This window comes from Myxine glutinosa, chromosome 12, assembly GCF_964187855.1.
Source record: "Myxine glutinosa chromosome 12, kmMyxGlut1.1, whole genome shotgun sequence".
In the NCBI taxonomy this organism is placed as follows: Eukaryota; Metazoa; Chordata; class Myxini; order Myxiniformes; family Myxinidae; genus Myxine; species Myxine glutinosa.
The window spans coordinates 85,751,868-85,772,014 of record NC_136272.1 but is presented as its reverse complement, the minus strand read 5'-3'; the positions used below and the strand labels follow the sequence as shown (position 1 = coordinate 85,772,014).

At 45.0% G+C, this 20,147-nt stretch overlaps 1 protein-coding gene across 5 annotated transcripts in view; it reads left to right on the top strand.

Annotated features, from left to right (window-relative positions):
- Window positions 1-19,526, top strand: part of LOC137437568 (zinc finger protein 800) — a 155,725-nt gene extending 136,199 nt beyond the window's left edge. For all 5 annotated transcript variants that reach the window (XM_068131997.2, XM_068131998.2, XM_068131999.2 and 2 more), the window contains 3 exons: window positions 2,367-4,005; window positions 13,947-14,125; window positions 16,464-19,526. In XM_068131997.2, coding sequence (XP_067988098.2) covers window positions 2,367-4,005; window positions 13,947-14,125; window positions 16,464-16,471 — 1,826 coding nt within the window. In that variant the 3' untranslated portion in view covers window positions 16,472-19,526. The remainder of the gene's footprint in view (window positions 1-2,366; window positions 4,006-13,946; window positions 14,126-16,463) is intronic.
- The last annotated feature ends 621 nt before the right edge of the window (window positions 19,527-20,147 follow it).

Sequence of the window (20,147 nt, the reverse complement as noted above, 5' to 3'; positions counted from 1 at the left end):
GCAGAAGGTTGGGGGAGATGGAGGTGAGAGTTGGAAGGGAGAAGAAGCGGGGAGGACGCTTTGAGGAGGGGGAGTGAGAGGGGGGAAATTCAGAAGAAATGAGGGTGGGGAGATTTGAAGGGGAGGGGCGAGGGGGGAGTTTGGGAGGGGAGGGATTTGAAAGGGATGGAATATGGGGGAGATTTGGAGGAGAGGGGTGAGGGAGGAGTCTAGGAGGGGAGGGGTGAGGGGGAGTCTTGGAGGGGAGGGGTGAGGAGCTAGTTTAGGAGGGAGGGGGCAAGGGGGGAGATTTGAAAGGGATGGGTGATGGGGAGGATTAGGAGGGGAGGGGAAAGAGGGAAGATTTGAAAGGGATGGGTGATGGGGAAGATTTGGAGGGGAGGGGTGATGGGGAAGATTTGGAGGGGAGGGGTTATGGGGAAGATTTGGAGGGGAGGGGTGAGATTGGATTTTAGAAAGTGTACGATTAATGGGAAACGAACATTTATTGCAAAATGAGTTTCTTGTGACCTTCGAGTTAAAAATACGTTTGAGGACGCTGGATGGAGGATGGAGTGCAGGAGAGTTTAGGGAATGTAGAAAAAAGGCACTATAGGAGATGGAATTTTTTTGGGGGATGAATAGATTTGGTGAGCAAGTCGAAAGCAGCCTTTTAAAGAAGAAGAAAAAGGTGTTATAATATATGACGGAATACAGAACTTGAGGGGAAAGTGTAAACATTGAAGGTTAATAACAGTGAAAACTATCTGGGGAAATGGGGGAGAAACACGTGGTCGAAGAACGAACGAACGAATAAGAATGAATAAACGAATGAGAACAAGAATAAGAACAGAGAAAGAAATGTTTTTTTTGTTTTTTTTGAGTTGAGATTTACACAAGGAAGTAGGCTATGGGGTGAAAAGACTGGGAAAACAGAGAACGAAAGTTATTGGATCACAAACGATGGACCGCTGAGAGAAAAACAAAGCCTCAAGGTTGTACACTGTACGAGGCCTCAAGACACTACACGAATTAACACGATTTTCAATACAGGTATGAAAGATTTGCACCGAAAATCTTCCTCGGGACACAATATACGTACACACACCATAAAATAAATACAGTTATAACGAAAATACAAATGGGAACAATTACTTAACTTCGATTTCAAATCGCTCGCGACGCGGCAAAGGCCTTGCTCATGACGCGGCAAACAGACGATTAATTTATGAAAGATAAACACCGAGAAACTTCCAAGGTGCACACTATAACTTCACACACCGAAAGATAAATACAGTTTCGACAAAATACAATTGTGAACAGACTTCACTTTGAAAACGTGGAGACCGTGTGGAGCTTCGAAAATACCTGCCGCCGTCTTCAAGATCTCTCGCGATCTCTCGCGGGATGACGTGTTACGCAGCAGGTGGGATACCCCGTGAAGCAATGTTTACCATCTATTGGGATAGCCCGCGAAACATTGTTTACCTGTGAACGGTGGCGGGATATCACGTGAAGCTGTTCACAGTGTGAATGACGGGATATCACGTGAAGCTGTTCACAGTGTGAATGACGGGATATCACGTGAAGCTGTTCACAGTGTGAATGATGGGATATCTCGCGAAAGCCATCAAAACGCGAAACACACGGCAGCAAATGCAGGAGCAGGTCATGCTCGCGGCACGTAGAAGATTTTTTTTTGCATATGTCCAGCTGCTTTGTGCTTGGCTGGTGAAAGATGGGTTTTATAAATGTCAAGCTCGTGGCTTGTGAAATTTCTTTTTTGCGTCCCTGAAAAACCGCGAATTAGTGGGACACGGCTGCGAATAGAAAGAAACCCGCAAATTTACGGGACACTTTTCCACGAATAGAGAAACAGGTCGCATTTTATCAACCGCGAATATGCAGATCCAGCAAATAGCGGAACCACGGATAGCGGGGTCCAACTGTATTGACTTGAACACTGTGTGGGGTATCATGTTCGATGAAGTCTCTAGTTTTAATGGGGTATTAGTTAGTATTGTCTATTTTCTTGTTCATATTCTTATCCCACATTAATTATATATCATTGATATAGTTTTGGTGCAAATAAATTAAAAAAATTCCCAGGTTTTTGGGGCAAGTGGAGATGTATCATTTTACTCTCTATGTTCCTTCACCCCTCTCTCCCTCCCCCACCTTACCCCACTTTCCTGGATTTAAACATACCTCTATTACAGAAATACTTGATATTTCTTGGACTAATATTAAGGAACCTTAGAAAAGAAAAGCATTATATTTAGAAAAGGATTTCTGATAATTCAGGCTGAGACAAGGTTGTGACTTTTCTTTTTGTCAAACTCAATTTTGTCATTTCATGCTCAAATTTGTGCCTTCCATTTCTGTAGGATGCGAGGAGAACACGGTGAAAGATATAGCCACAACACGGGAACAGCCACGAGATCCCCTGATCAATTTTGATGCCATCCAAAGCAATCCCAATGCTGTGTTCCAAAAGATTGTTAAATTAAGTCGAGGAGATAGCTTGGGTAGTGTAAAAGCCGGACAAGCATCTGTGGTCAACCAGGTTCATACTGCCGAAAGGGCGTCGTTGGAGGCGTTGATATTGGGCATGCAAGCTGACACGGCCAATGGCACGGCCACAGCTACAAAAACCGCTTTGGCTGACCTTGGCACCGCTGCTGCAATTCCACAACCCTCCTGCCAACCACAGCCACCTAAATCCTCCAGCCAACGAGGCAAATTTGGATGCCACATTTGCAGCCGGATTTTTGAGTTCAGACGCAACCTACGCCGTCATCTGCACCTTGTGCATAAGTGCCAGCCGGAAAAGCTATCGTCAACAGCCAGGGCGGAAGTCCAGAAGCCTCAGGAAAAGGCGATTCCCGTAAGTACTTTGTCCACAGCAGTAACTTCCTCAACACCTTCAGTAACGGTTCCAGCATGCCCAACGGTGAAAGCTTCTCCCTGTCCTTCTAACAACAACCGGTACTGCCCCGTTTGCAATAAAGCATTTGCATACAAGGCGAATGCTCGGAAGCACTTGGCCGAAATGCACCCAGGCTATAGTTTGGACGCAGCTGTGACATCCAAAGAGAAGACACCGGATGCCGTGCGGGCAGGAAATTCAACATCAATGAATGACTCAAATTCTGCTGGATCGTCGGTCAGTACTGATGATGCTAAGCTTTCCACATCAGCTGTTACATCTCCATCCCTGACTACATGCACACTTTGCAAAAGACAATACAACTCCGAACTGGGGCTTGCACGTCATATGCGTCTTTTTCACAAGCAGCTAACAATTAAGGAAGAAGAGGTAATCAGTTGCAATGGTGCCTCATCTTGTCATTTACCAGAGCCTCCAATGAAGAAAAAGGCAGTTAAAGCTCATTGTACCAAAGTGTCTCCGCCCCCACCATGTCCAACTTTGCCTGCAACACGTCCTCGCAATGCATCTACCAGTCGCATCAGTTGTTGCCGGCAGCACTTGCCAACAAAGAAGAGTGGTTTATCAAAAAAAACCTCTAAAATGGGCACCAAAGCTAGAAAGACATCTGTAACTACCCCAACCTCTGAGGTACCAGCTTTAGGGAAGATGAAGGGCAAGTACGCCAGGGTATTCGATTTACGGATGCTCTTTTGCAAGCTGTGCAAGCGTCGCTTCTCATCTCGACATAACATGCGAAAGCACATCGCCGTGCACACGGATTCTGAAGGCCTCTTTGTGAAGTTCTACTGCTGCCCCACATGCCCATACGAGTCTCGTCGCAAGAGCGATGTTATCCGCCACCTCACAATCGTCCATCGCCTTACCGGTACCTGCCTCAAGCGTGCAGTAGCTGCACTTGAAGGCCGGACGTATCGGAAGTCAATAGATGCATTCCTCAACCGTGTTATCCGGAGAGGGCGACACCCCAGGGCTATGGTTGAATGCGGCGTTGAGGGTGCTCCTCTGAAAATGGAACCACCGTCTTTTCCACCGGCGGCAATCGGTGAACTGACTTCAACATCCTCTATGCATAGGTCAGTGTGTTTATGTTGTGATGTTTAATAATATATAAATTTGAGTCGTATTATTTTAGACATAGAACAGTACAGTTGCCTCGTGCTCAACGGTCTGTGACTTAATTGTTATAACCTTAGCATCCGACGTGGATAATACATCATTTCATCCTACGTGCATAATACATCATGTGATTGGGTTTGCAAAAGCAGGCCGAGGCCTCCTCCACGCCAACTGGCTTGAGAGGATTTTTCTTCTGAGAATCATGTTCGATGTTGCGATGAATTTGTCAATAGATTCCTTATGAAAAGTCATTCTTTGCAAAGTACCTTAGGATGCATCATTGTAAGTTATTCAACATCATTCTCATTGTTCCTGTTCAGTTAGACTGAGTTGTTTTTGTGAACCCATTGTTGTTTCAGCTGTCTATTATTTTCTAATACTTTGTCATTTTTTGTTTTATTGTTATATCCGACATGTAAATAATTTGTCATTTTTTTCCCCAAAAATTCTGTCATCCAAAAAGTTTTCCAAAACTGTCGTTTTCTGTCGTTTTCCAAAACGTTTTTCCAAACTTCTGTTGTCCCCCGGGTGTAAATTCATCTGGAAAACATGATTATTGTGCTTTAATTTTGCATAAAAGAGTGTCTTAGAATATACAAATTTAAGGTTCAAATTACAAAATTTCTCCATCCAAGGAGAAGGCCCCTCCTTCCCCCATCTCAGCATCTTTCCCCTCTTTCTCCCACCATCCCAAACCCCCTCCTAGCATCCGCTGTCGTCCTTGACCTCCCATCCCAGAACACTCCCCCCTCCCCTCTCAGACCCATCACAGCACCCCCCCCCCTCTTCCCAGACCCTTCTCACCCTCCCAGACCTCCCGCCCCCACCTCGGTCGCATCGCTCCCTCGCACCGTGTATCCTTTCTTCCATCCTTCCGCTTTTTCTTCTCTCAATGTTTGGCAACTATGGGGTATGCATACATTGTAAATTACAAATTGGTCTTTGTTGTATTTTCTTCTGTTCCTTTTTCCCAGGACTGATCTAGTGCATTGAAATCTGAAATGTTTCACTGTTTTTTCACCTGTAGACAGTTTTACAGAGGTTTTCTTGCATCCGTGGTCGTGTTTGCTTCTCGTAACCTTTACTACATAGCCGATGTTAGTTGTCGCTTTTTAGCTGTGCTCTATTTGTCAATTTCAACTCGATACAGTTCAGTTCTACTCCATAGTGCCCTGATCTTACCCTCCTCTACGTCCGCACTTTAGCCCATATTCTTCGTCTGTGTATACAGCTGATGTTATCTTATAAATACTTTTTTAAACAAGAACGGCACTCAGTAGAGAGCATACCTCTGCCTGGTTGGCCATATCACTCAATGGTGAAGAATCACTTAATAAATTCTACTAGCTGCATCCGGATCCGGATCTTCACCAAAATTGAATTGATTCTTCTTTGTCACATACAACCTGTCCAACAAGTTTTGTCCAAATTCCTCCGTAACTTTTTGAGATACCCTGCTATGTATCGTTTTTGGCCCTATCTCCCAATGGTGAAGAATCACTTAAAAATTCCACTAGCCGGATCCGAATCTGGATCTTCACCAAAATCTAATCATTTCGTCCTTGTCACATATGCTACATTTCTGCCAAATTTTGTCCGAATCCGTCTGCAACTTTTTGAGATATTTTGTTCACAAACGAACGAACGGACAGACGGACAGACAAACAGACAGGGGTGAAAACATAACCTCCATCCACCTTTGGTGGCGGAGGTAATGAAAGATAATTACACAAAGTCAATATGTAAGATGACAAATTTGTTTTATTAGTGTTGGCTTCAGAGCTGATGTGATCTCATTTGCTGGCAGTTAGCTGGTACTTTGGTGTTGATAGGATATGGTAGTTTGGTGTTGATAGGATCTGGTACTTTGGTGTTAACATATGGTACTTTGGTGTTGATAGAAGATGGTAGTTGAGCAGTGATAGGATGTGGTAGTTTGGCAGTGATAGGATGTGGTAGTTTGATGTCGAGAGAAGATGGTAGTTTGGCAGTGATATAAGATGGTAGTTTGGCAGTGATAGGATATGGTACTTTGGTGTTAATAGAAGATGGATAGGAGATGGTTGGGCAGTGATATAGGATGGTAATTGGGCAGTGATAGGATATGGTATTTTGGTGTTAATAGAAGATAGTAGTTGGGCAGTGATATAAGATGGTAGTTTGGCAGTGATATACGATGGTAGTTTGGCAGTGATAGAAGATGGTAGTTTGGCAGTCATGGAAGATGGTAGTTGGGCAGTGATAGGAAGTGGTACTTTTTTTCTTTTTTTTTTGGATACAGAATCGAGGCTCGTGAAAGAGCTAATATTTATTTCACAAACAAATCAAACAGACAAACAAAATATATAAAAGGAGGGAGCGGAAGACAATATGGGGAGAGAAGGGGAAGCACACAAACACAACATTTGAGAGCAGGGAGATGTGTGGGAGGGAGAGGGCTTGGGGGGAGGAGGCGTGGGAAGGGGGGGGGAGGGGTGGGAGAAGTATAAAACACAAGGACTTCCAGGACAGAAGTTGGTATTTCAAAAATGTGGATTTGGGGTGAAATTAGTGGGGGCAGAAAAGATCAAGGTTTTGGATGGGGGAAGATAAGAGATGGTGGTGAACAGCTGTTTTAAAGACCGGGAGGGTGGAGTGGGATTGAAGAGAGTGAGGGAGTTTGTTCCAGAGGCGGGAGAAAAGAGGAATGAAGGAGTGAAGGTGAGCAGAGAGTCTTGATTTTGGCAGTTTGACCATAAGAGGGTTGCAGGCAGATCTTGTGCGACCTGTAGGAATATTTGGGGGACAGAGCCCAGAGAGAGCTGGGGGGGCAAGGCCAGAGAGGAGTCGGGAGAAGACGGAAAGACCACCAACCTGCCTGCGGTGAGTGAGTGAAAGGCCCGTGGAGTTAGCTTCATCGCAGGAGATTCCAATGATTCTGAACGCTTTGGTTTCAACAGCGTGAAGACGAGCTAGGTGTGAGGCAGGAGCACCAGCCCAGAGGGGAGAGCAGTATTCCATTGAGCTGCGGATGAAAGCCTTGTATGTGGTGAGGAGCTCAGGTGTGCCAAGGAAGGACTTCGCATGACAGAGGATGCCCAGTCGGCGACTGGCTTTGGAGGCCAGATTTGAAATGTGGTTTTCCCAGGAAAGATCATGGCAGATAGTGAGACCCAAAAGCTTGAGTGACAGAACTTCTTGGAGAGGATTGATGTTGATACTTTGGTGTTGATAGTACTGGTACTTTGGTAGTAGTTTGGCAGTGATAGGAGGCCTCAGTTTGGTGCTGATAGGATATGGTAGTTTGGCAGTGATAGTTGGTGTTATTTTGGTGGTGATACCACCAGGAGGTTTGCGCTTTGGAATGAGTCTCTCATGCACAGATTTATCCCATCTCGTCTTCAGTTGTCATACCCTTCCTCCCATTCCATGGTACACTGAATCTTGTGGTGAGGCAGTTGCCCTGAAACAACTTGCCTTCGCCTCATGGAAAGCAAATCCAACGGAAGGAAATCTCATTTCCTTTCACAAAGCCCGAAACAAGTGTGTGTCCACCCTCAGGAGAGTCAGGAAACAATATCTCTCCACTCTCAATACTGAACTCTCAAATCTGTCTCCCTCCTCCAAATCCTGGTGGTGGCTGGTCAAATCTGTCTCCCTCCTCCAAATCCTGGTGGCGCCTGGTCAAATCTGTTTCTGGTGATTGTTTTTTTTTTTTTTGTTGTTGTTGTTTTTTTTTGTTTTTTTTGTTTTTGTTTGTTTTTTTTGTATACAAGATCGAGGCTCGTGAAAGAGCGAACATTATCACACAGAAAGACAAACCGACACATAAAAAACAAACCGACATGTTATACATAAGACAAACCGACATGTTATAGACAAACCGAGAGACAAACCGACAAACCGACATGTTATACATAAAACATATAACATCGGGAGTGGTAGACAAGATGGGGAGAGAGGGGGAAGGACACAAACACAACATTTGAGAGCAGGGACCGAGAGACATGGAGACATCGAGAGATCTGAGAGAGGGCGAGGGCTTTGGGGGGGGGGCATGGGAAGGGGGCGGTGGGAGAGGTATAAAACATATGGACACTGCCAGGACTTCCAGGAAAGAAGTTGGAATTTCAAACAAGGTGGATCTGGGGTGAATTAGCGGGGGTAGAAAAGATCAAGGTTTTGGATGGGGGAAGATAAGTGATGGTGGTGAACAGCTGCTTTAAAGACCTGGAGGGAGGAGTGGGATTGAAGGGAGTGAGGGAGTTTGTTCCAGAGGCGGGAGAAAAGAGGAATGAAAGAGTGAAGGTGAGCAGAGAGCCGAGATTTCGGCAGTTTAACCATCAGAGGGTTGCTGGCAGATCTTGTGCGACCTGTAGGAATATTTGTGGGACAGAGCACAGAGAGAGCTGGGGGTGCAAGGCCGGAGAGGAGTCGGTAGAAGACAGAAAGACCACCTACCTGCCTGCGGTGAGTGAGTGAAAGGCCCTCAGAGATAGCTTCATCGTGGGAGATTCCAATAATTCTGAAAGCTTTGGTTTCAACAGCGTGAAGCCGAGCTAGGTGTGAGGCAGGAGCACCGGCCCATAGGGGAGAACAGTATTCCATTGAGCAGCGGATGAAAGCCTTGTATGTGTTGAGGAGCTCAGGTGTGCCGAGGAAGGACTTCGCACGACGGAGGATGCCCAGTCGGCGACTGGCTTTGGAGGCCAGCTTGGAAATGTGGTTTTCCCAAGAAAGATCATGGCAGATAGTGAGACCCAAAAGCTTGAGCGACAGAACTTCTTGGAGAGGATTGTTGAGAAAGTAGATGGGAGGGTTGTCCAGTCGATCTTTTCGGAGAGACATAGTAAGAGTGTGAGATTTGTCAGGATTGAAAGACATGTTCCACTTGTTTGACCAGTCTGTGATTTTGTCCAGGTCTGCAGAGAGTGAGGAGGCTGCAGACTGCCGATCTGAGGGAAGAGGATTGGAGCGGCAGAGAGTGGAGTCATCAGCAAAGAGATAGAGAGGATTTTCAAGAGAGTCAGAGAGATCATTGATGAAGACCAGAAAAAGCACGGGGCCCAGAACACTGCCTTGAGGAACTCCAGCCTGAACAGGAAGAGGAGATGAGAGAAACCCATTCAGGGCCACACGTTGACGACGACTAGAGAGGAAGTCCGCCAGCCATGCGTGGAGATTTCCATGGATACCAAAGGAGGAGAGTTTGGTGAGCAGAGCGGGGTGCCAGACCGTGTCGAAGGCACGTGATATGTCAAGGGAGACAGCTCTAATTTCCTGTTTGGCATTGAGGACCTCCATCCATTGTTGAGACAGCAGAAGCAGCATGTCCAGAGTAGAGTGACCTGGTCTGAAACCAAATTGATGATCAGAGATCAAGCGATTGGAGAAGAGGAAAGATTTCATATCCGAAGCAATGATGGATTCCATGACTTTGCTGATAATTGGGAGAAGGCTGATTGGTCTGTAGTTGCTAGGATCTGTTTTTGCACCTTTTTTGTGCAAAGCGGTGATGTTGGCTGATTTCCAAGCAGATGGCAGTTGACCTTGAGCAAAAGAGAGGGTGAAGAGAACAGAGAGAGGGTGAGATAGAGCGGCAGAGCAGGATTTTAGGACCCGTGGGCTGATGCCGTCGGGTCCAGTTGCAGAATCTGAGTCGAGGGTTGACAGAAACTTTTCCACCTTGTCAGGAGGAAAGGACACGGAGTCCAGGAGCAGCAGGGTACGACTGGGTATGGTGGGTACAGAGAGGGATGGGTTTGGGACACAAGATTTAGAGGCAAACACAGAGTTGAGGCATTCAGCTTTTTCACGTGCGGAGTCAGCTGTGTAGCCGTTTGAGGTAAGGGAGGGGATGGAGGGGGAACAAACACCAGAAACGGATTTGACCAGACGCCACCAGGATTTGGAAGAGGGAGACAGCTAAGAGAGTTCGGTCTTGAGAACGGAGAGATATTGTTTCCTGGCTCTCCTGAGGGTGGACACACACTTGTTTCGGGCTTTGTGAAAGGAAATGAGATTTCCTTCCGTTGGATTTGCTTTCCAGGAGACGAAGGCAAGTTGTTTCTGGGCAACAGCCTCACCACAAGATTCCGTGTACCATGGACGGGAGGAAGGGTATGACAACTGAAGACGAGATGGGATAAATCTGTGCATGAGAGAGAGCAATTTACTTTGGAAGAATTCCCAGGATGAGTTGATGTCAGAGGTGGTAGAGATGGGAGACCAGTCCAGATGATTGATGGCTGCTTGAAGACCGTGCCAGTTGGCCTGAGTGAAATGCCAGACTCGTCGACGCTGAGCAGGCTCCCTGAGGATGGTCAGAGAGATGTCCACTTTAACAAGGACATGATCAGATGATCCGATTGGAGCAGAAGAAGAGCAGCAGACATTTTCAGGGAAGTTAGTCATAACCAAGTCCAGAAGAGAAGATGTTCCGTTGACCGAGATCCGGGTCGGGAAATTGACAGATTGTGTCAGTCCCAGTGAGTCGCAGAAGTCCTTTGCTGAGGAGCCATGGCTGGTGAGAGAGGTACCCACACCCAGCCAACTGGCATGATGACAGTTGAAGTCACCACATATGAGGAAGAGAGAGTTGGGATGAGTAGATAGAAGTTGGTCCATATCATCAGACAGCGAGATGTAGATGGAGTCATCACTGTTTGGTGGACGGTACAACACACATATGAACAAGAGGTGGGAGCGAAGGGGAAGCCGTAGCCAGAGGTATTCCTGGGGGTGAGGTGGAGAGAGTGCAGTGCAGGGCGAGTGAGGAAGAGAGTTTTTGATAAAGATAGCAACCCCGCCTCCAGGACGAGGCTCAGGTCTATCATACCGGAGGAGGGAGTAGCCCGGGAGAGATACTATGGAATCAGAGACATCATAAAGGAGGAAAGTTTCTGTTAAGCAGATCACGTCTGGTTTGACAGAAGCAACCTGTATGGAGAGATCAGTTAAGTTTGAACGAAGGCCCCGGATGTTTGAGGTCCATACCGTTAATGAAGAGGAAGGGGGAGCATCAGATACAGAACAGGGGGGAGGAGGGGTAGGGTAAGATGTGGAAGAGGTGGAAGAGGTAGGGAGAGCTGTTGAAGGTGTGTTAGAGATTTCAGAATAGCTCGGAGAAAGGGAAGGATGGGGCGGACAAAAGGTTTGATGGTGATTGGGTGAGCCACAATGAGGTGTTATTTGAGGAGGGGGAAGAGCGAGGCAGAAGGTTGGGGGAGATGGAGGTGAGAGTTTGAAGGGGGAAGAAGCGAGGAGGACGCTTTGAGGAGGGGGAGTGAGAGGGGGGAAATTGAGAAGCAATGAGGGTGGGGAGATTTGAAGGGGAGGGGTGAGGGGGGAGTTTGGGTGGGAACGGACAAGGGGAGGGATTTGAAAGGGATGGGATATGGGGGAGATTTGGAGGGGAGGGGTGAGGCAGGAGTCTAGGAGGGGAGGGGCGAGGGGCAGTTGTTCCCCCTCAATCCCCTCCCTTACCTACCCAACGGCTACACAGCTGACTCCGCACGTGAAAAAGCTGAATGCCTCAACTCTGTGTTTACCTCAAAATCTTGTGTCCCAAACCCGTCTCTTTCTGTACCCACCTTACACAATCGTACCCAGCTGATCCTGGACTCTGTGTCCTTCTCTCCTGACAAGGTGGAGAAGTTTCTGTCAATCCTCGACTCTGATTCTGCAACTGGACCAGACGGGATCGGCCCACGGGTCCTAAAATCCTGCTCTGCCGCTCTTTCACACCCTCTCTCTGTTGTCTTCACCCTCTCTTTTGCTCAAGGTCATCTACCATCCACTTGGAAATCAGCCAACATTATCGCTTTACACAAAAAGGTGCAAAAACAGATCCTTGCAACTACAGACCAATCAGCCTGCTCCCAATTATCAGCAAAGTCATGGAAACAATCATTGCTTCAGATATCAAATCCTTCCTCTTCTCCAATGGCTTGATCTCGGATCATCAATTTGCATTCAGACCAGGTCACTCTTCCCTGGACATGCTGCTTCTGCTGTCTCAACAATGGATGGAGGTCCTCAATGCCAAACAGGAAATCAGAGCTGTCTCCCTTGACATATCACGTGCCTTTGATACGGTCTGGCACCCCACCCTGCTCACCAAACTCTCCTCAAATAGTATCCATGGAAACCTCCATGCATGGCTTGCGGACTTCCTCACTGGTTCACAGGCAGTGTTCTGGGCCCTGTGCTTTTGCTGGTCTTCATCAATGATCTCTCTGACTCTGGAAAATCCTCTCTATCTCTTTGCTCTGGGGTTCTTAACCTGGGGTATCCATACCCCTTGAGGGGATGGGGACCAAAATCTGGGGGCACGGTAGGCACGGATACCCAAACTTGGCCCATTTTCTTGGTAATAAGTTACCAATTTTCATCCAAAAAAAATAGGCAATTAAAGTAAAAACACCCCTCAGAATGCACCACAGAGCACCTAGAAATCCAAAAAATTCTAGGGGGACATGCCCTCAGTCCCCCCTAGCTACGCGTACCTTCGGTGCGCCTTGGTCAGTCGACAGTCTGGTGAAGGGGGTATGGGGACATCGTGGGCAATCCGTTGGGGGTCTTGACAGGGGAAAAGGTTAAGAACCCCTGTTTGCTGATGACTCCACTCTCTGCCGCTCTAAACCTCATCCCTCAGTTCGGCAGGCAGCAAGCAGCCTCCTCACTCTCTGCAGACCTGGACAAAATCGCAGACTGGTCAAACAAGTGGAACATGTGTTTCAATCCTGACAAATCTCACACTCTCACTTTGTCTCTCCGAAAAGACTGTCTGGACAACCGTCCCATCTACTTTCTCAACAATCCTCTCCAATAAGTTCTGTCACTCAAGCTTTTGGGTCTCACTATCAGCCATGATCTTTCCTGGGAAAACCACATTTCCAAGCTGGCCTCGAAAGCCAGCAGCCTACTGGGCATCCTCTGTCGCGTGAAGTCCTTCCTTGGCACACTTGAACTCCTCACCACATACAAGGCTTTCATCCGCAGCTTGATGGAATACTGCTCTCCCCTCTGGGCTGGTGCTCCTGCCTCACACCACGCTCGGCTTCACGCTGTTGAAACCAAAGCTTTCAGAATCATTGGAATCTCCCGTGATGAAGCTGACTCCGAAGGCCTTTCACTCCCTCACCGCAGGCAGGTTGGTGGTCTTTCTGTCCTCTACAGACTCCCCTCCGGCCTAGCTCCCCCAGCTCTGTGTGTGCTCTGTCCCCCAAATATTCCTTCAGGTCGCACAAGATCTGCCTGCATCCTTATTCTGGTGAAACTGCCAAAATCAAGACTCTCTGCTCACCTTCATTCTTTCATTCCTCCTATCTCCCGTTTCTGGAACAAACTCCCTCACTCTCTTCAACCCCGCTACTCCCTCCAGGTCTTTAAAACATCTGTTCACCACCATCTCTTATCTTCCTCCATCCAAAACCTTGATCTTTTCTACCCCTGTGAATTCACCCCAGATCCACTTTTTTGAAATACCGACTTCTTTCCTGGAAGTCCCAACAGTGTCCATTTGTTTTATACCTCTCCCACCCCCTCTTCTCATGCCCCCCTCCTCTTCTTATGCCCCCCCCCAAGCCCTCTCCCTCCCACAGATCTCCCGATGCCCCTGTTCTGTACTGTTGTACTTGTGTGCTTCCCTCTCTCCCCATCTTGTCTCCCGCTGCCTTTATTATATGTTGTTTTTTTTTGTCATTAATGTTAGCTCTTACACGAGCCTCGATCTTTTATACAAAAAAAAAAGTGCTCGTAAAGACCTTCTAATTTAGCTCAAGGCAGTGATGTTTTGTCTCTTGCTGTCTTTATGATTGTGCATGCGTACTTGCAATTTTCAGAAAGTCATATCTGTATCATACCTCTACTTTGATCCAAAGATGTGGGGCTCTTATTTTGTATGTGCCGCATGCAGGTGCAGCAAATGTGACGCAGTCTTTATGAAGAAGTCAAACCTGTGGAAACACGAACGTGTGCATTGTTCTCCCAGCACGTTCACCTTGAGCGGTGCGTCGACGTCAACGAGCTCAACACCCCTTAGGTCACGGCTTTCCTACCCCTGCCGAAATACACGCTCCAAGGCGGGATGCCTGGGTAATTCGCTGCAATTTCCGCCCTTTTTCCCTCTCTTATGCTGACACGCATCCATGTTTTGTCTGCTTGTATGATGGTTACTTGAAGACAAGAGGTAGTTTTGACCTCAAGTCAGTCGCTTGAAAATTACAATTGCTGTCAGGCTTATTGGCTTTCATGAATAAGACTGCTTTTCATCCTTAGCACAGTGGTGTTCAAAGGCCTTTTCAGGAAAGAAAAAAAGAATCCCTCACATATAAACTGGGAAGTCACTTTGATCACATGTTAATTACACACCATCTTCTCAATGGAAGGACACTTGGAGCGGCTAGACAGTGGAAAGTGATGCTTCGCACAGGGGAAATGTAAAAGTTCCAATATTGTAAAAGAATATGAATTCCAAAGTTTTGCTTTTTGCAAATAGCTGCACACATGATAATTGTTGTTGGATGTCCTTTGTACTGAAGAAGGCCGTTCACATAAAACACACACACCACCTGGTCAACTTGTTTATCGAGATAGAAAGTGGTGTAACTTGATTTGGAGGAATCTCCAAAAAGATGAGATCACTTTATTTTATTTTTTGTATACTAATTGGAGGCTCGTGTAGGAGCTAACACATTGAACATATAATGAAGGGAGCGGGAGACAAGAGTGGGGGAGAGAGAGTGAAGTACAACAACAGTAGAGAACACGGACATCGGGAGATCTGTGGAAGGGAGACGCACTTGTTACCCGCATTACAGGGAGGAATTAGTAATTTGTTCAGGGTGCTGGAGATAACTCACCCACTCTTCGCGAACGACACCGTGGGATCTTTAACATCCACCAAATAATGCCGGCAGACGAGACAACCAGTTGAATGTCCTTCTGAAGGATGGCGTGTCCATTCATGCTTCGTCCTGACTGTGAATCACCGTGATGGCAGTTTATAGCTCTGTTGGGATTTGAACCCAGGCTAGACAACTCAGAGACAAGTGTCCTGCCAGCCCTACATAATAATTATTACCTTCGCCAGAGGATAGGGTATTGCATTTGAGCCCGTTTGTTTGTTACTTGCCGGAAAAGATTCCGTCAAGTATGTTGGTCGGTTGGTTTGTCTGTCTGTCTGTCTGTTTGTGCACAGTACTACGTCTGCACCGTTGCACATAGAATCGCCATACTTTACACACATATTTGTCTTGCCCTGGAATGGACTGTGCCCAATTTTGAACTCTCTGGGCCCAAGGCCTCCATTATGATGTCATAATTTGATAATTCGACAAGTGCAAAACTTCATCCAATCAAGATGCAATTTCTTAAGCGCCATGTTGGCATAAACTGGTGGAGAAAAAAATAACAATGGTGACGTCATCGGTCACGTGGTTCGGCCACCATCTTGGAAAAACCGAAAAACTTTGCACCTCTATATCTCCGAAAGTTCTGAATAGAAAGAATTGAGACATGGCTCATTATAAAGAACTCTCCATGGGGAATAAAATATGTTAATGATGATGTCATAGGTGCCTCCATTATGACATAATAATTCGACAAGTACAAAACTTCATCTGATCAAGATGAAATTTCTTGAGCATAATCTCGGAATAAATTAGTTTAGAAAACAAATAATGATTACGTCATCGGTCACGTGGTTCGGCCGCCATATTTTTAGTTCTGGCAAGTAAGCGTCTTTGGGCTTCTTGAAAAGCGCTATATAAAATAAATGTATTATTATTAAGTCCTCGGTCTCTGGCCGATTTTTCATTTGTTTGTCTGTCTGTTTGTCCGCACAGAATAGATGTGATATTCTCTGCAACCATTGGTCCGGTCCGATTGACAGAAAATTTTCACCTTCGGTGCACCTCCTCATATATAATTTTTTAAATGATAATTATGACGTCATAGGTTACTTGGTGCGGGCGCCAATTGGAAAACCCGAAAAACTTTGCACCTCTATATCTCCAAAAGCGCTGCATAGAAAAAATTGAGACATGGCTCGATTTTGTAAGAACTCTCAATGGAGAATAACATATATGTTAATGATGGTCATAGGTGCCTCCATTTTGACGTCATAATTCCACAAGTGCAAAGCTTCATCCAATCAGGATGAAATTTCTAGGGATAAAGCATCAGGAATCTCCAAAAAGATTTCTCAGGAGCCTCATCTAGGGATAAATTGGTGGAGAAAATAATAATGATGATGTCATGCCGTGTTTCGGCCGCCATATTTGTTTAAACACAAAAGCCTTTAAAACCACAAAAACACGTCCAGGCGAGGGTCTGCAATCGCTGATTGCTCTTTCTTGTTTGATGTTGGTTTCACGTGTATTTGCATGTAATAATTGCAATTAAAATAAATTGTTTTACTTTTATTTTTCAGACAAATGAAGGCATCAATCCACTTGGGGTGAGAAAGAAAACTTGCTTCATCGCACTGATCTTTCCACCATTACTTAACCATCATCACCAAAACCTCATGTGGGACGTCAAACAGTTTTCAGGAAGTTATGCAACTTTCAAAGACTTTCAACCCCTGTGCAAAACCATGATCTGTTCTTCCCCCATCAATTGCTGAAATGTTAATGAGTGTGGAGGCACTGTTGTCTCAAAGCAGACTAGTTCACCCCTCCCAGCCCGTTTTGTTCTGTGAAGAGACAACTTTCTACATTTGTCTTGTTTCACTCCAAGGGGCTGGTTGTTCTGCTGTTGTTTTCTTTGTGTAGCCCCCACCTCGAGTGGCCTAAGGCTTTGTGGTGGGCAATATCCCATTAAAAAATAAAATAAAAACAAATACCTCTCCCCCCACCTCCTTCCAAATTTCCAGTTTTCGTTCCTAAGTTTGCTTCTGTATTCATCTTGTCCACCTTATGCATCTTCCCCTAACCCCTCATTCCTCCTCACACCCATGATTTGCCCAATTCTCGCTCTATTTTTCCCCTCAAACCTGCTGTTGGTGTTTCCTCCCCCCCCCCCCCCCCCCTCTCTCTATTGTTACTCTCGCCTGAGGAGAGGGTATTGCATTTGAGTCCGTTTGTTTGTCCGCATAGAATAAATATGATTTTCTCTGCAACCGTTGGTCCAATTGACTGTATACTCCACCTGTATATTTTTAAACGATAATTATGACGTCCTTGGTCAAGTGGTATGGGGCACCATCTTGGAAAAACTTTGCACCTCTATATCTCCAAAAGCACTGCATAGAAAAAATTGAGACATGGCTCATTGTAAAGAACTCTCCATGTGCAATAACATATGTTAATGATGATGTCATAGGTGCCTCCATTATGACGTCATAATTCGACAAGTACAAAACTTGATCCGATCAAGATTAAATTTCTTGAGCGTCATCAAGGGATAAATTGGTGGAAAAAAAATATGATGACGTCATCGCTCGCCATCTTGGAAAAATCGAAAAAAATAGCACCTCTATATCTACAAAAGCGCTGCATAGAAAAAATTGAGGCATGGCTCATTGTAAAGAACTCTCCATGTGGAATAACATATGTTAATGGTGATGTCATAGGTGCCTCCATTATGATGTCATAATTCGACAAGTACAAAACTTGATCCTATCAGATGAAATTTATTGAGTGTTATCTCGGGATAAATTGGTGGAGGGAAAAAAATGATGACGTCATCGGTTGCCATCTTGGAAAAACCGAAAAAAATTGCACCTCTATATCTATGAAAGCGCTGCATCGAAAAAATTGAGACATGGCTCATTGTAAAGAACTCTCCATGTGGAATAACATATGTTAATGATGATGTCATAGGTGCCTCCATTATGATATCATAATTTGACAAGTACAAAACTTCATCCAATCAAGATGAAATTTCTTGAGTGTCATCCAGGGATAAATTGGTGGAGAAAAAAAATAATGATGACGTCATCGGTCACGTGGTTCGGCCGCCATATTTGCCTTTAAAAACACTGAAAACACGTCCTGGCGAGGGTCTGCAATCTCTGATTGCTCTTGCTGGTTCATTTTGTTCTGTTGCATCCTGATCCGTGCAGTGTTCTAGCTCTTCCACGAGCCGCAACTTTGTATACAACAAATAATAATAATGGCTACGATCCTTTTTTAGTAACATAACTATATCCTCATTGTTTACTCATTTCCTTGCATTAAGCAACATTTGATGAAGCGGTGTCCAACTGGAAGAGAGAGCAAAAACAAAATAGAAAGTCATCACCAAAACGGAATTTATTCTCTTTAAAATGTCTTACTTTCTTTTTGGTACAGAGTTCTAATTTGAAGGTTTGTGAAATGTTTTATTCACTTTGATGTGCATTTTAACGTTTCTCTGAAAATGCTGCAGGATGATTGATAACTTTGAAATATAACATCAAATGTACGTTATCGAGTTTTTCTTGTGCGTCCCTCTTCTATACACCATAGTATGTGCTTTGCTTGTGTCTACATAGTTATTTAATTCCGGGATTATTGTTGTTTGGTAAATGAAAACATTTATCATTGCAACATAGAATGTATTAAACTAACTGTAATTGCTTAACCAACCGTTGAATTTGTAGTTTGTTTAAGGTTTGCTTTACTTTTATCCTCCTTGAGTTTGGCAGCCCCGTCGCCTTGTTGTCTGTTGTACAACCAACCCAGCCCTTGGATCCGATGGGCCATGGATATGAATGTGTAGCCAGGCTGTTCTTACTCTCGTCCTTTAGAGTTCCAAAGCAAGTTTGTTCCCACCCAATTGCCGAACAATTCCCAGTTATCCCCTCCCATTATATACATATATACATCTGTATTTTTTTCTCCTTACTACCTGAAAATGGAATGTGTGTGCCTGCCTGTGCAACATCTGATAAAGGTGATATTTAGGTATGGTTAAAAAAAAAAAAAAAATACAAGATATTTTGTCCTTGAAGAAAACCATTTATGAAAGGAGTCGAGTTCAGGAATAAAGAAGTTGTTGAAACTATTCTGTAGAGTATATTATGAGAATGTTCATCCACTTAGCCTTACCCTCTCTCCCTGTGCCTTCTCCAAGTGATATTTAATCAAAGACCCAAAACGTTGTTGTTTGATTTTAACTCATTCAGTTAATTGTGGCACTTTCTCCTAGCAGGAGGAAGGAGGGGGCTTTACTTATATCTACCCATTTGGCAACTGTATTCAGATGTCCTGCTGCTCTTGGATCAGTTAGTTGTGTTCACAATTTGCCCAAATTATGGCCACAGATGCTCTTTGTTTGTGGGATCGAATATCTTACGACCAAATGCCGTTAATCTTGCCAGATGTGGTTATTTTCTTACCATATATGTCCACAGTTTTGGTGTCATCAGGAATTGTTGGAATAATGTTCTGTTATTTTTAATGCACTGTGCATTGTTTGCATCCAAAGGAGAGGCGTCACTACTTGCTGTACCTCGATGCCGAGGATGTGGTCTGTGTTTCAAAATAAATGGGGTTGTCAAGGTTACATATCCGTTGGTGTGAGTCGAGTCTTATTCTGCTGGAGATACGTATATCTGCCACATCCATACTGGAAAACTGGGTGTTGTTGATCTGCTCCCCAATAAGAGGTGTCAATAAGACCTGAAAAGTGGGCCATTTTGGATTTTCTTATTTTTGCAACTCTCAGGAAGTACGAGAGAGCTTCATTGCTATGCTACATAACATCAAAATGGAAAAGTAGTTGGAATTTTTAAATTATATTTGTTATAATTATAGATATCTTTGCATAGTCCCATTGACATTATTTGGCAATCGATCACTCTTCGGCTTCTTTGTCATTGATCCTCTCTAATTTCAAAGAAAGTTTGCCACATTTAGAGCAAAACAGATTTTGAGCCAAAATCATGGATCGCTTGGTCAAACGGTTTTTGAGATGCAGGTCATTGATGCTTGGTCTGGCCTGGCCTATACCAGCTGTTGTTCAAAATTTCATAACCTCTCTCCCGTTCAAGCTGGAAAGGTGATTCACGCATTTTAGAGTTTTTAAGGAATTAACAAATTTTATTGTGTGGAAAAGACCCTAAAGTGAATAGTAATCTTGTTTGTAGTCTTTGGTGGTGGTGAAGTCAAAGTGAATGGAAGGAATGCTT